At 41.1% G+C, this 16,540-nt stretch overlaps 1 protein-coding gene across 1 annotated transcript in view; it reads right to left on the minus strand.

Annotated features, from left to right (window-relative positions):
- LOC106570077 (sodium bicarbonate cotransporter 3) overlaps positions 1 to 3,621 on the minus strand; it is a 66,033-nt gene extending 62,412 nt beyond the window's left edge. Inside the window, exon 1 of the mRNA XM_082961089.1 lies at positions 3,461 to 3,621. Within this exon, the coding sequence (XP_082817215.1) occupies positions 3,461 to 3,502 (42 nt within the window). The 5' untranslated portion in view covers positions 3,503 to 3,621. The remainder of the gene's footprint in view (positions 1 to 3,460) is intronic.
- Positions 3,622 to 16,540: the final 12,919 nt, after the last annotated feature.

The following is a 16,540-nucleotide window of genomic DNA, read 5'->3' on the forward strand; positions in this document are numbered from 1 at the left end:
TGTTTTGTGGGTAGTTGTTTTCTGTTTCGTTAATGTAACCTGACAGAACTGTTGGCTGTCGTTTTGTTTCTTTTGTCAAAGTGTTCGTTTTCATTAAACTACAATTATGAGCACTCAACACGCTGCGCCTTGGTCCCCTCTATACGACGCCCGTTACAATAAGGCTATAATGTAACAAAATGTGGAAAAAGTCAAGGGACCTGAATACTTTCCGAATGAACTGTATATCAGGAAGGCAAGGGGATGTGGTCACCATGCATACAGTAATTGAGGGGAAATGGATAAGGGAAGAGTTCGCTGGTCAGTCATAGGACCTATAGGTCTAAATGCCCAAAATAATTTTTGAGAAAATTATTCCCATATTAGCTCAAACTATGGGGGATATTCTTAAATTGAGGGTGAAGGAGTTGTGATTGAATTTCATCTCTTGAAAAGTGGTTCTAAAGCTTTCCCACCAAGTGCATAAAAATCCTGTAGGAGCATGTCCACTAAATGACTTAAGAGAGGGATTGGTGTACACACACAAGCTATCATTTGTTGGGGAAAGTAAGCCCACCAAGTAATGTACTCTGAGCCCGTGTATGAATGAAAGCTATTTTGGTTTCACTCAGGGTCGGGTGATTAATGTCTAAAACCTAACTAGTTTCATTTGGACTTGCCGAGCACAGGCAAGGTCTGTGGCCATGACAGCACTGTCCATTTGGATGGGCATTGGCTTCAATCAGGCCACAGCTTTCACCACCCCTTCCCCCTCATTTGTTTATCTATTCCTGTTGGTAGCATTTCTTATATAAATTTTCCTATTTTTCTCTCTGCATTGTTGGGAAAGGCCCGTAAGCATTTCACTGTTAGTTTACACCGGTTGTTTACAAATGATGTGACAAATAAAATGTTAGTTGATTTCATAATCTAATACATTGAGGCTTACAATGATTGTTTGTCAGGAGTTTCAGGGGCTCTCCACAAATGCCATAAACAGATTCAGGAGGAATCATGCACAGTGGGAGAGGTCAGGAGGGTTACACTTAAGTGATAAGGCATTATCACTTTTATACAAATAATTCAAATAATGATTGATATATTTTCATTAAAAACGTTATTTGGATTAATTTATTCATCCTATTTCATCCTTCCACAAGATATAGTCCAGACACAAATCTAGAGTTGCTACCAAGCCGGCTGGTTGTTTGTTCCATTGGTTCGGTTGCCAGAGACGGCGACCCAGTCGTTCAGTCTTTTTGTTCTGTACAAGCAAGGGATAAATGTTGTTTGTCCTAAATATTACATTGCCATACTGGCTGGCAACGTTCTTATCCCTTGCTTGCTAGCCAACTATGGCTAACTTACAGTCACGTCACATGCAGCCAGAATAACAACAGTTGCTGCATTTGTATTTGTTTAAGCTGTTTTCTAGTGACATTTATTTGGATACATCCATGACAATAAACTAATGAGGTGCAATTTCGCCTGGCACGGAAAATGTGCTCTCTCGTCAGGACACTGTTGTTCAGATGAGCTAGCCAACAACACAGCTAACACAATCACTTCAAACTGAAGCTGGAAAAGACTGCAAACTAGCTGCACTTCGTTTCATTTGACCTTTTTTCAATTTACATTTCTTTGTATATATCCATAAAAATGATGCCAGCTGATTCATGATTTTGACTGGCTGAGATACGCTGCCTGCCTGTCTGTCTCATCTTGACTCCCGACACGTTCATTACTATGGGACAGCTGGAGATCGAAATTGAATATCGAAACAATATTGCAAATGTCCGAGAGACAGACAGCAAGGTTTATACAAATCTCCGCTGTTGAAAACTAAATGTTAGCCTAAAAGAAATGTGAGATCATGTCTACATGCTTTGTATAGTGGAGATCAAGTTTATAATTTACGAAACGTCATTGATTTAGCCGGTGGTAACTTGTGGAATAGACACCGGCTGGAATGCGCTTTTAACCGATCAGCATTCAGGATTCGACCCACCCGTTGTATAATTGTGGGTTAAATATGGGAGACCAGCTAGGTCTATATGATGTCATTCCTGGTAATACTGTATTTAAACAGTCCCAAAAGATGAACAGAGCAAATCTAATTCCCTGCTGACATAAGAACAATCACGTATTCTTCAAGTCAAGATGGAGGGGGAGCAGCTCTGACAAAGAGTGAAGCTGGGCTTCATTAAACATGTCCTTTTCAAGCAGTCATTAGTCTGAGGTCTCCTGTGTCACCGTCAAGCCACTGATTGACGAGAGGCAGCCTTGAGTGGAAAGATGCACGCAGGGCAGCAAAGGGTCAGGTTACTCCACCCTCTCACCTCCCCACACACACACACACACACACACACACACACACACACACACACACACACACACACACACACACACACACACACACACACACACACACACACACACACACACACACACACACACACACACACACACACACACTTCCTAAGACATCATTATGATAAGACTGCAATTGGATGAGGAGGAATGGCAAGTATACTTACCTTCTAGTAAGTGACAGCTAAGGAAGGACTGAGGAATGTAAGAAAGGATGGGAAAGCACATATAAAGATGCACTCGATTCTTAGCCTGTGTACCAGTTTGTTTGTGCTATGATGCAAAGTCCTTGTGACTCATAGCCATCCCAAACATTTTATGCTTGACATGGAGAGCAATGCAGCAGGCAAGAGCACAAACAGATCTGGGACCAGGCTACCAACTCTAATCTCACTTCAGAGAGCACTGCCACTGTGGACGGAAGAAATAAGTAGGGTATATAGGTTTTTGGGCCATGTTGCTCTTTTGCCTCTTCATCACTTATCTTTCTCTCACCAAAATGAAAGACCCACCCAACAAAACAGGAAGTACAGTAAGCCATTATTATCACGCATGCCTCACAGCACATTACCTGCTAACTAGTCCAACTGGGCTGTCATATCAGTATAATTTTAACAGTCAAAACTAAAGTGATCGAAGCATATTTGACTTGCAACTCAGTCAGAGAAAAGTAAACTTTACTAGCTGGCTAGCTATTTACTTAAACTTTTTCTTAGAGGACAGTCAATGAGGAGTTCATGATTCGCTCATCCTCCTCACAAGCGTCATAGCGACAGAAACAGAAAGCCACGAGTGTCTTGTTGACATTAGCTAGCAACTTGGCTAGCATCCCCCAAAGCCGAAGCTAAATCTGACACAGTATTAGAAAACGAAATAAAAATAACTGTTGCTTTGCATAAGTGCGGTTGTCAAAACATTTTTACATCGTATTTTGTCACCATGTGTTTTAATACAAAAGCTATTCAATCCTGTACAGAGACCGGACCACTGTGGCAAAAGCATCTTTCTCCATCTCTGCATTTGCTAAGTCGCAAAAAAGGACATTATGGTCGACCTAATATATATATATATATATATATATATATATCACATGACGTTATCGATGACTTACTGTCCTCAAAAGGGGCCTTTCCTGTTCACTGTTTTCTTCCATTTCACCTGTCGCCTCAGCAAATGTGATAGCCCGGTGACACTTCAATATACTAAAAGAAAGTGTGACGGTCTGGTAAAGGTTTCGCCACTGTAGCCACTCAGCGTACGTTATGGAGACGCCCTTCGACACGATTGACAGCCTTTCGCACCACTAGCCGATAAATGATTGGTGTCCGTAGCCAATTAAATGCAAGGAATGTCAGATGGACGGTGCGTATCCCTGTCCCCTCCTCCAGCGAGCTTTGTGACAAAGCAAGTGACTAGCAACATGGTCTTGAACAGGTCCTGAGCAGACAACAGGGATGCAAATTCTATTCAAAATAGATACGTCAAAGGGGAAGTAGTAAATCAACATACATTCGAGACATTTGTACAATAATGAAATGCGTAGAATATATTTGGTAAACCACAGAGCAGAGAACAGCGCTTTGAAAAGCAAAAACACAAAAGAGAGCATACTGCACTCTTCGTAGTCCATGACAGTCAGTGACAATCCCTAGCTAATTGTCAACCTAAAGTAGAGAACATTTTGATTTCATGAGTTTTCTGTAGTCTTTCCTTGAAAGTCGGCTACTCTAAAACAGGGTTTATCAACCTATTTCAAAGCTCACTGAGGCCCCTATGCCAGGGGTTCTAGGCCCCTGCAATTAAGAATCACTCTTAGGGTGCGTTCGTAAATTGACTCTGGCTACTATCTACTCCGATTTCAGAGCACTCTCGTCTGAGTGTAACTGATTAATTTACAAACGGACAATCTGACAAGGCTCTGAATTAACGAACACCCAGAGCACACTCTGACCCTCCAGATTGAATTAACAAACACACCCCTAATCTCTAGACTAGAGGATAGGTCAAGTTTCCATAGCAGCCCACAGAGATCATCATCATTTTCCAATTAGAACCAGAGTTATAAGTCATGTAAGTTAACTAATTACACAATTTGGAATAAAATCATTGTGACTGATTATGAAATGATGCATTACTCTTCAGGAGACTAAATGTACTATGAAGCACTATGACTTTAAAATATAGGCCATGAAAAAATACATGAAATAAGGTAAGGCCTCTGAGCATGATCAGTGTCAGGGACAGAATGCATTTTCTCATTCTAACCAGCAAGTGGCAGTCCAGTATTACAAAATGTTGCCCTAGCCTGGAATATAACATATAGATTATGTTATATTTACTCAACAAAAATCATTAACTATATAAGGAACAGAAGGGCAAATTAAGTTATTGATTAAAACTACCTAGACATTGCAATATTTTCTTAATTCATGCATTGTAAAAGGTTAGTATCCTGTGACAAGTTTGGGGTCATTTCCATTTTAATAAACTACATTAAATTCTAGAAATACATTTGTTTATTGAATGGAACATGTATTGAAATTGATTTTAAATAAGGATTTTTCTATTCTTGAATTGGAATTCCAAAATGCACTAAAACGCAATCATCCCCAACCCTGTTATGTTTGGCCTGATCAACAAGCTATTCCATTCAATTTGAAGCCCTCAGATCTCTCTCTATTTTTTAAACCCCAACACCATCTTTCAGACCAAAGATATACCCATAGTCATTCTGAACATTACAACAAGAATCAAACAAAGGTTCAACAAGCCAAACCCTGCCTTCAGCAGTGTTCGTGTGAGACTATAAATAAGGCTCCCCCAAAAAGGCATAATCACACGGCAGAGCTGAAATAGAACTGTGAGGTGGGAGATCAAACTATCACCTCTTAATTGTGCCCTGATTCTTAACAGGCTGAGAGCCCATTAACGCACAGTGAAATGCTGTCTGCCTTACTTAAAACATGCACCACGCTGAATGCAGCTGGGAGAGATCAATCTGAAGTATCATGCACACATGAAAGCTGCGTATGCCTCCACACCTGCAAGGGACGATACTAACACTAACAGATGTAAATTGCTACATTACAATGCATGAAGAAGACAGAGTTTTCACTCTTAAAGCATCAAAATGGAGAGAAAAGGGTAGTGATTTCACAGTTTAAAAATGGGAAGTATCTAGCCCTTGAGGTTGACGTCTTGTAGTGATATCAATATCAAGGAACCCTCTTGTAAAGGCAGTGAGGGGGGACTTTCTGCAGTTATGTTTTGGTAGCTCAGCTAATGTCATAATATCGTGCAATTTGGTCAGACTCAACTGAACCCTAGAAATGCATGCAGGTTAATGAAGGTTATCCAATCAATAGGCTTTTCACATAGGCTTTTACTGATATCCTCAACCACACAAACAGCTGAAATCTTTTCCAAACGATGCAATAGATTTGAGTGTTTAACGTGACACTGGCCACCACACTGATGAGTATTGAACAGGTCAAGTTTTGTGACAGGAGGCTGCAGAAATCAAGAGTCTCTAGTCTCTTTTCCTACAGATTTACAGGATGTTGTTTTTTTCTAGTGGTGATGCTCTCCCAGGCACGAGGAGAGAAGGGGTTAGGGAATGTGAAATTCCCAACTCTGTCGGAAGCGCTCCTCCAAATTGCCAATGCATTGATTTTGACCACAGACCTGTTCCACTCGGCCGCCTCCTGACTCCACTTGGCCCTAACCTCCCCTCCCGACCAAACCATGTCTGCAGTCTTGTGAGAGCTTTAGTGCCCCTGAACCCTGGTTGGCTCCACTGAGACCCACAGCATGGGGAGGTAGAGAGGGAGGGGGGGTATGGAGAGACCCATCTAGTCTAGTTCACACAAATAGACACAGCGGCGGGTAGGGGATGTGGTCTGGAGATAGAGGGGGGCAAGGAATGGGGGGGGGGGGGGGTCCTACGACCCACCAGCAGAGGTGCGTCCCAGCACCCCCTGGGAAGAGCGCTGGGGATTTGAAATCAATGCACTGTTAAGTGCAGCCTAGCAGCGGGACACTGTCTCTTGTTCTGGCATTAGTCATGCGCCACAGAGTGGGGCCCTATCAGGGTCCGAGGAGGACGGAGTAGGCTACCATGCAGGCCCTGCAAGCGGCAGCGCCTCTCTGTTTCTTGAGTGTCTCTGCTAACACTCAACGCCCTACTCAGGAAACTTAGGGTCTTGCTAAGTTGAGACTCAACTCACACATAGGCCTAACACATAAGGGTCCTGTGAGCGTTTCACCCCATGCCGCAAACACGGTCCACGCCTTTCCCTGACGGTTGAGGAAAAGATTCAATGAGCAAATATGTTGTTTACAGTACATAACATTCTTAGGGTTGCTAGAAAGAACGCTTTGTCATCATTATGAAAATCAGATGTCCCCCAATGAAAACAAATTGAAATTTAAAGGAAAGTCAAAGGAGAAGTTGCTGGAACATCATTGTATTAAATCAGGGGTGTCAAACTCAACATTCGGTCTTCACCAAGGTCCGGAGGGCAGCACTGAAAATGTGTTATATTTCCTCGCTGTCAAAATGTGCCAAAATATTTTCCTCTATCCACCGATTTGGGAATTTTTGATGCTCCCTGACTGTCTAGCTTTCGTTTCGGGTGATTGTTAGCGAGCTGGACAGAGTGAAGAGACTGTATAAACATCCATTATAATTTATACAGTTTGGATTTGGTTTTAGTCATTTCAATTTAGATTGATGTAGTTTTTTTCCGGGGGGGGGGGGGGGATCTAAAACATCAGCCATAGGATTTTGCACATCATCATAATGAATGTATCCACCACTACAGCCCCCGCAAACATTGTGACATCCGACCCCATAGCAAGTTAGAATAAGATATGAGAATTCAAGTGGTCCCCATTTCAAACCAATACCTTGGTCTTTCTATTAATGTTGACAAGAGTCTTGTAAGATATACTAGTGCTGAGAAATACTGTACACACACGAGTAAAAAGGTGTGAGTAAAACGTGACACCCAGCCCCAGTTTCCCCTATAGAGGAATGTAGAAGTGTCACAAAGCTCAATAGATGGATGTGTTTGCCGTCTACGTATGTGCGAAGAACCGGTTGCTGACAATACAGGAGTCAAAGATGTATTTTCCTTGCTTGCTGAATCATTTTTTTATGTAAAAAAATATGCTGAGAACTGCATGAAAGAATCTTCAACATGATACCAGTAAAGCACATAGGTTTGTATGAATGACTTGACATGGTGGTCCATAGTGGTCCATAGTGGTGGCACTATGGTGGTCAACCAAATGCTTATCTTCTCTTGTTACAGATGTGAGCTGTGACTTTTCATTAGACATAATGACATAATATGCAACACATCAAAAGAGGCTATATCACAAAGAAGAAACCTTTTATTTGATTTAACATGTATTTAACCAGGAAACCTTAAATTAAGACACAGTCTCTTTCACATCTCTAAAACATTCACCTCCATCTCAATGCATTCTGTCCTTTGGTTACTTTTTGAAGGGGAACTTTAGAATTCTCCTGACCCAGAAACATGTTGTTGCCTGTGGTCCCGTTTAGCCACTGAGAGCAGTGATAGTGTGTGACTGGAGAGGTGAGGAAACTGCCTCGGGTTCTGGTCTGAGGATGTCAACCCTCCTTGGCTCTCTGTCTCAGCGGCCTTTCTCATGGCTCTTACAGGCCACTCTCGTATGGATTATGACTCCTGGGTGCAGAACTGCAGGCACCCCATTACAACACCCTGGTGTCATTATTATTTCCATTGCAATGTCCTACCATCCAATAGGGACAGCGTGAGCAAGTATTACCATATACTAGGCTCGCAAGCTATGGCTCTGAGGTTCATGGGTTCAATCCCAGTGGTAGGTGCTCGTTTTGCATTTTATTTTAACCCTATCCAAACCTTAACCCTTTCCTTAACCACTCGGAATGAATGCCTCAACTTAACTGTTGAGTTGACTGAAAGCTAACATACAGTGCATTCAGAAAGTATTCAGACCACTTGACTTTTTCCACATTTTGTTACTTTACAGCCTTATTCTAAAATTGATTAAATCGTTTTTCCCCTTATCAATCTACACACAATATCCCATAATGACAAAGCAAAAACAGGTTTTTAGACATTTCTGCAACAACAACAAAAATATATACTGAAATATCACATTTACATAAACATTCAGACCCTTTACTCAGTACTTTGTTGAAGGACCTCTGGCAGCGATTACAGCCTCGAGTCTTCTTGGGTATAACTTGGCACACCTGTATTTGGAGAGTTTATCCCATTCTTCTCTGCAGATCCTCTCAAGCTCTGTCAGGTTGGATGGGGAGTGTCACTGCACAGCTATTTTCAGGTCTCTCTAGAGATGTTTGAATGGGTTCATGTCCAGGCTCTGGCTGGGCCACTCAAGGACATTCAGAGACTTGTCCCGAAGCCACTCCTGCATTGTCTTGGCTGTGTGCATAGGGTTGTTGTCAGGGGCGAAAATCTGATATCAACTTTGGAGGGGACAATTACATGAAATTTTCTCAAGAGCAATTCCTGAGGGGGACACCAAAAGTAGTGCTGTAACACATAGCCTACATTGTAATATGGTAAATGTATATTGAGGAACCAAAGAAATAAGGTGTTTGCCGTACTCCTAACTACCGGTACCCAAAACTACACAACTAATCACAACAGCAATACCATTGCCTTTAACAAATCTTAGTTCAGTCACCAGTTTAAGTTGAGAGTGGGGGTATCCATGGCATTTTCCAATTATGTTCCTATTTTACAAGTCAAAAAAATTGAGAACCTTTCATAATGTTGCCAAACAAAGACTCAACAAACTTACCTGAGACTCCCTGTCTCTGCCAGTCTGTCCCTGCATATCTGTCCCCAACTCTGCTGTCTGTGTGCCATCTGTTGCCTGCTCTGCCTAATGACATCATTGTGAAACATTTCCATTAGAATTTCATTTCTTTCTTATGAACATTTTATCAACTAGTCTTTGAGATATTAGGCTACTAGGGTTCTTACTATGCGTTTTGGTGTATTGAAAAATACTCTGATGTCCGTCTTTTATTTTTCTGCCATTTTTCTACCTGGCTGGCTGGCTGGCTACACACACAGTGTGTAGGTTATTTACAGTAGGAGATGGGCTTCTATCATCTTCAATCATTCTATATGGGCTTCGATCTAAAAGGTAGCTAGCAAATGTGAAACGGATTAAAATGACAAGAGTTGACAGCTGTATGAGTTCACCATTTACACAACATATGCTGCAACCTTTTGTAATTTTAATAGTTTGTTTCATATTGGCTGGCTTCCAACAATTGCTGAATTTGCAAAGCTAGCGAGCACCAATTCAGTTTCAGTGGTGTTTGCTATAATCTTTGCTACCCAGGTTAAATAAAGGTGAAATTAAATAAATAAATAAAAGTTCCCTTGCGACAATTTAGCTTTTGCAATGAGACCATTAAATATATTTAAGACAATGGTAGAAGAGAGTGTAGTTCTGTTCAGTTTGGATTTCAGTTTATCGCTAACCTAATCACAGGGACTTTGAAGCACTAACTTACATCATCTGCGTGCTGATCTTGGAATAAATTGACGATAGCAAAGATTCCATCTTTGACGACGCCACATAAATGGAATAGGTACTAGCTAGCTTAATAGTTAATATTTGCGCGCTAGCTCTGCATATTCAGCTAGTGTGTGTGCGCGATTGACTGGATTAACCTCACGTCAGTTATGTGCATTGAGTGCCTTTCAGACAGTAGATACGACCTCTCTGTTACCTAGCAAGCTAAGGAACTGGCAGTGGATCAAACCATTGTGAGGCAAAGGGTGGGGGGGTCGCAATCTTTTGAAACTTAAAAATGCGCTATTAAGTGTCTATAATCAGCACAATTGCTTTCATTGCGTATTATTAACCTCTATGGGCTAGGTGGGACGCTAGCGTGCCACCCGTGGTGCACTCCATCAACAGCAGGTGCATTTCAAGAGCGGCAAATTTGAATCCAAATAAATGTCAAAATTCAAATTTTTCAAACATACAACTATTTTACACCCTTTGAAAGATAAACATCTCCTTAATCTAACCACGTTTTACGATTTCAAAAAGGTTTTACGGCGAAAGCATAAATTTAGAGTATGTTAGGACAGTACATTTACAAGAGTTGTGTGTAATGTTTTGTCAATTCGAAGACAGGGTAACCAAAACCATAAAACCAGCTAAAATGATGCACTAACCTTTTACAATCTCCATCAGATGACACTCCTAGGACATTATGTTAGACAATGCATGCATCTTTAGTTCTATCAAGTTCATATTTATATCCAAAAACAGCGTTTTACTATGGCATTGATGTTGAGGAAATCGTTTCCCTCCAATAACCGGCAGTCAAGTCAGCGTCACAAATTAAATAATTAAAATTAGAAAACATTGGTAAAATATTATATTGTCATTTAAAGAATTATAGATTTACATCTCTTGAACGCAATCAACTTGCCAGATTTAAAAATAACCTTACTGGGAAATCACACTTTGCAATAATCTGAGCACTGCGCCCAGAAAAATACGCGTTGCGATACAGACTAGACGTCATGTTGGGAAGATCTAAAATCGAAAATACTATGTAAATAATCCATTACCTTTGATTCTCTTCATCAGATGTCACTTCCAGGTATCACAGGTCCATAACGAATGTAGTTTTGTTCAAAAAAGCTCATCATTTATGTCCAAAAATCTCCGTCTTGTTAGCACATGATCTAAGCCAGCCGGACTTCTCGTCATGAACGAGGGGAGAAAATATATTTACGTTCGTTCAAACATGTCAAACGTTGTATAGCATAAATCATTAGGGCCTTTTTTAACCAGAACATGAATAATATTCAAGGTGGACGAATGCATACTCTTTTATAACGTATTGGAACGAGGGTACCCAACATGAACTCGCGCGCCAGGTGTCTAATGGGACATCACCGTTCCATGGCTCTTGTTCGGTCAGATCTCCCTCCAGAAGACTCAAAACACTTTGTAAAGGCTGGTGACATCTAGTGGAAGCAATAGGAAGTGCCAAAATATTCCTAAGCCCCTGTGTTTTTCAATGGGATAGGTTTAAAGGTAATACAACACATCAGGTATCCACTTCCTGTCAGAAAATGTCTCAGGGTTTTGCCTGCCAAATGAGTTCTGTTATACTCACAGACACCATTCAAACAGTTTTAGAAACTTTAGAGTGTTTTCTATCCATATATAATAAGTATATGCATATTCTAGTTACTGGGTAGGATTAGTAACCAGATTAAATCGGGTACATTTTTTTTATCAAGACGTGCAAATGCTGCCCCCTAGCCCTAACAGGTTAATATTATTTAAATTACATAGTTATGTTTCAGTGATATATTGGGGGGGGGACAAATCATATTTTTCCCAGGATGGGGGGGTCATGTCCCCCCCGTCCCCCCCGGGATTTCCGCCCCTGGTTGTTGTCCTGTTGGAAGGTCCTGAGCGCTCTGGAGCAGGTTTTCATCAAGCATCTCTCTGTACTTTGCTCCGCTCATCTTTCACTTGATCCTGACTTGTCTCCCAGTCCCTGCTGCTGAAAAACATCCCCACAGCATGATACTGCCATCACCATGCTTCACCTTAGGGATGGTACCAGGTTTCCTCCAAACATGACGCTTGACATTCAGGCCGAAGAGTTCAATCTTGGTTTCATCAGAACAGAGAATCATGTTTCTCATGGTTCGAGAGTCTTTAGGTGTCTTTTGGCAAACTCCAATCAGGCGGTCATGTGCTTTTTACTGAAAAGTGGCTTCCGTGTGGCCACTCTACTATAAAGGCCTGATTGGTGGAGTGATGCAGAGATCGTTGCACTTCAGGAAGATTCTTCCATCTCCACAGAGGAACTCTGGAGCTCTGTCAGAGTGATCATCGGGTTCTTGGTCACCTCCCTGACCAATGCCCTTCTCCCACGATTGCTCAGTTTGGCTGGGAGGCCAGCTCTTGGAAGAGTCCTGGTGATTCCAAACTACTTCAATTTAAGACAGATGGAGGCCACTGTGTTCTTGGGGACCTTCAATGCTGCTGTCACGTCCTGACCAGTAAAGGGGTCATTTTGTTATTGTAGTTGGTCAGGACGTGGCAGGGGTGTGTTTGTTTTGTGTGGTTCGGGGTTTTGGTTTATGTTCTATGTTTTCTATTTCTATGAGGGTTTTCTAGTTATTCTCTTTCTATGTTCAGGGTTTTGATTTGGCCTTCAATTGGAGGCAGCTGTTCTTCGTTGTATCTAATTGGAGGCCATATTTAAGTAGGGGTTTTTCTTCATGGGTTTTGTGGGTAGTTGTTTTTCGTATAGTCCTTGTGTCCTTATGGAACTGTTGGTTGACTTTGATTTATTTTGTTTAAAGTGTTCACTTATATAAATAAAAGAAGATGAGCATGATACCCGCTGCGCCTTGGTCCACTTTCTACGATGCACCTGACAGCTGCATACATTTGTTGGTACCCTTCCCCAGATCTGTGCCTCGACACAATCCTGTCTCGGAGCTCTACAGACAATTCCTTCGACGTCATGGCTTGGTTTTTGCTCTGACATGCACTGTCAACTGTGGGACCTTATATAGGTATGTGCCTTTCCAAATCATGTCCAATCAATTGAATTTACCACAGGTAGACACCAATCAAGTTGTAGAAACATCTCAAGGATGTTCAATGGAAACAGGATGTACCTGAGCTCAATTTCGAGTCTATAGCAAAGGGTCTGAATACTTATGTAAATTATGTATTTCTGTTTTTGTTTTTTATATATTTGCAAACATTTCTAAAAACATATTTTCGCTTTGTGATTATGAGGTATTGAGTGATGAGGAAAATGTTTTATTTAATCCATTTTAGAATAAGGCTGTAGCGTAACAAAATGTGTAAAAAGTCAAGGGGTCTGAATGCACTGTACATCAAAATAATCCGTAATCCACAAGGTCCATAAGTTGCTGCAGTTGTGCACAGGGACTGCATTTTCTTTTGTGATTGAGTTGGGCTCTTACAGTATGTGAAAACAGCACATTGGGACCAATGAAGGCCTATGGGAAGGGCACATACTGTACAAAGTCCCTATACACCCAGACAGACCTATACCAGTGCTGTAGGACTACATGTTGAAATTACGGCTTGCCAGTTAATTCAATATACACTGAACAAAAATATAAACGCAAAATGCCACAATTTCAAAGATTTTACTGAGTTACAGTTCATATAAGGAAATCAGTAAATTGAAATACATTCATTAGGCCCTAATCTATGGATTTCACATGACTGTGAATACAGATATGCATGTGTTGGTCACAGATACCTTTTTTTAAAGTAGGGTCGTGGATCAGAAAACCAGTCAGTATCTGGTGTGACCACCATCTATCTGCCTTATGCAGGGCGACACATCTCCTTCTTATAGAGTTGATCAGGCTGTTGATTGTGGCCTGTGGAATGTTGTCCCACGACTTCTTTATCATTTTTTTTGGTCATTTAGCAGACGTTTTTATCCAGAGCGACTTCCAAGAGAATTAGGGTTAGCTTTTTCACGTAGTCAATTTCATGGATTCGAACGAGCAAACTTTCGGTTACTGGCCCAATGCTCACCTGTTGGGGCTACAGGTTAGCAATGAACCCCGAGCCGGGATTGCTAACAAGGCTGGAAATTCAAAACATCAAAAATCTAATAATTTCAATTTCTCAAACAATCAACTATTTTACACAATTTAAATGATAAACATCTCCTTAATCTAACCACATTGTTCGATTTTCAAAGAGGCTTTACGGCAAAAGCATAAAGTTAGATTATGTTAGGACAGTACATAGCCACAAAAGTACAAACATCCATTTTCAATTCAAGGTCAGGCGTCACCAAAAGCAGAAACCAGCTTGAATTATGCACTAACTTTTGTCAATCTCCATCAGATGACACTCCTAGGACATTATGTTATACAATACATGCATTTTTTGTTCCATCAAGTTCATATTTATATCCAAAAACAGCATTTTACAGTAGCGTGAAATTCAGATTTTTTTCTTCTCTGAAATGCTTCCGGTGAACATAACAAAATTACTATTCGAAAACATTGGTAAATTATAATATTGTCATTCAAAGAATAATATATTATCATCTCGTAATTGCTACCGAATGGCCAGATCTCAAAATAACTTTACTGGGAAATCACATTTTGCAATAAACGGGGTGCTATGCTAAGAACAACAGGCTATGCTATACAGTTAGCATCATCTAAAATCGATAATAACATTGTAAATATCCCCTTACCTTTGATTATCTCCATCAGAAGGCAGGCATCCCAGGTCCGGAAGGCATCCCAGCTCCGGAACAAATGTGGTTTCTTTTGACAAAGTTCATAATTTATGTCCAAATAACACCAAGTACTTAGCGTTCATTATGCTCCCACAAAACGTGGTGGGGGGACTGTAAAATCACGCCGAAAAGCTAAAAAAAACCTAGTAAATAATCTATTTATGTTCGTTCAAACATGTCAAATGTTGTTTAGCATTAATCTTTTGGTCCATTTTTAACGTTAAACATCAGTAATATTTTCACACAACCTATCCTTATGTCTAGATAAACAATGAAGACAAAACTCACGTTTCTCAGATTTATGCGCAGGCGCAAAAAAAATGAAGTGATGACATGTCAACTTCCTTGGATTCTAATTTGCTCTCTGTTTATCATAGACGCTTCAAACAACTTTATAAAGATCGTTGACATCTAGTGGAAGCCGTAGGTGTTGCGAAATGAATCATTTCTCACTATGGTATCTATAAAACAATGACACTAAATAGTACAGTCACAAAATTCACTTTTTTTTTAATCTATTTTTCACAGGTTTTTGCCTGCAATATGAGTTTTGTTATACTTACAGACACCATTCAAACTGTTTTAGAAAATTCAGAGTGGTTTCTATCCGAATGTGTTAATAATATGCATATCCTAGCTTCTGAGTTGGTGTAGGAGGCAGTTAAAAATGGGCACATATTTTTTTCAAAATGTCTCAATACTGCCCCCGAGCCCCAACAGGTTAATCGCTAGACTACAGGTCAATGGCTGTGCAGAGTTTCTGGATATTGGCTGGAACTGGAACACACTGTTGTACACCTCGATTCAGAGCATCCCAAACATGCTCGACGGGTGACATGTCTGGTGAGTATGCAGGCCATGGAAGAACCGGGACCTTTTCAGCTTCCAGGAATTGTGTACAGATCCTCGCGACATGTGGCCGTGCATTATCATGCTGAAACATGAGGTGATGGCGGTGGATGAATGGCATGACAATGGACCTCAGGATCGTGTCACGGTATCTCTGTGCATTTAAATTGCCATCGATAAAATGCAATTGTGTTCGTTGTCTGTAGCTTATGCCTGCTCATACCATAACCCACCGCCACCATAGGCCACTCAGCAAACTGCTAGCCCACACGACACCATACGCGCTGTTTGCCATCTGCCTGGTACAGTTGAAACCAGGATTCATCTGTGAAGTGCACACTTCTCCAGTGTGCCAGTGGCCATCGACTGTGAGCATTTGCCCACTGAAGTCGGTTAAGACGGCAAACTGCAGTCAGGTCAAGACCTTGGCGAGGACGACGAGCACGCAGATGAGCTTCCCCGAGATGGTTTCTGACAGTTTGTGCAGAAATTCTTTGGTTGTGCAAACCCACAGTTTCATCAGCTGTCTGGGTGGCTGGTCTCAGACGATCCCGCAGGTAAAACAAAACGGATGTGGAGGTCCTGGCCTGGCGTGGTTACACGTGGTCTGTGGTTGTGAGGCTGGTTGCAGGTACTGCCAAGTTTTAAAAAATTATCTTATGGTAGAGAAATGAACATTCAGTTCTCTGGCAACAGCTCTGTTGGACATTCCTGCAGTCAGCATGCCAATTGCACACTCTGTGGCATTGTGGTGTGTGACAAAACTGCACATTTTAAAGTAGCCTTTTATTGTGTCCTGCACAAGGTGCACCTGTGTAATGATCATGCTGTTTAATCAGCTTCTTGATATGCCCCACCTGTCAGGTGGATGGATTATCTTGGCACTGGAGAAATGCTCACTAACAGGGATGTAAAGAAATTTGTGCACAACATTTGAGAGAAAGAAGCTTTTTGTGCGTATTAAACATTTCTGGGATCTTTTATTTC

The sequence above is a fragment of the Salmo salar genome, chromosome 14 (genome assembly GCF_965601325.2).
Source record: "Salmo salar chromosome 14, fSalSal1, whole genome shotgun sequence".
NCBI classification, from domain to species: domain Eukaryota; kingdom Metazoa; phylum Chordata; class Actinopteri; order Salmoniformes; family Salmonidae; genus Salmo; species Salmo salar.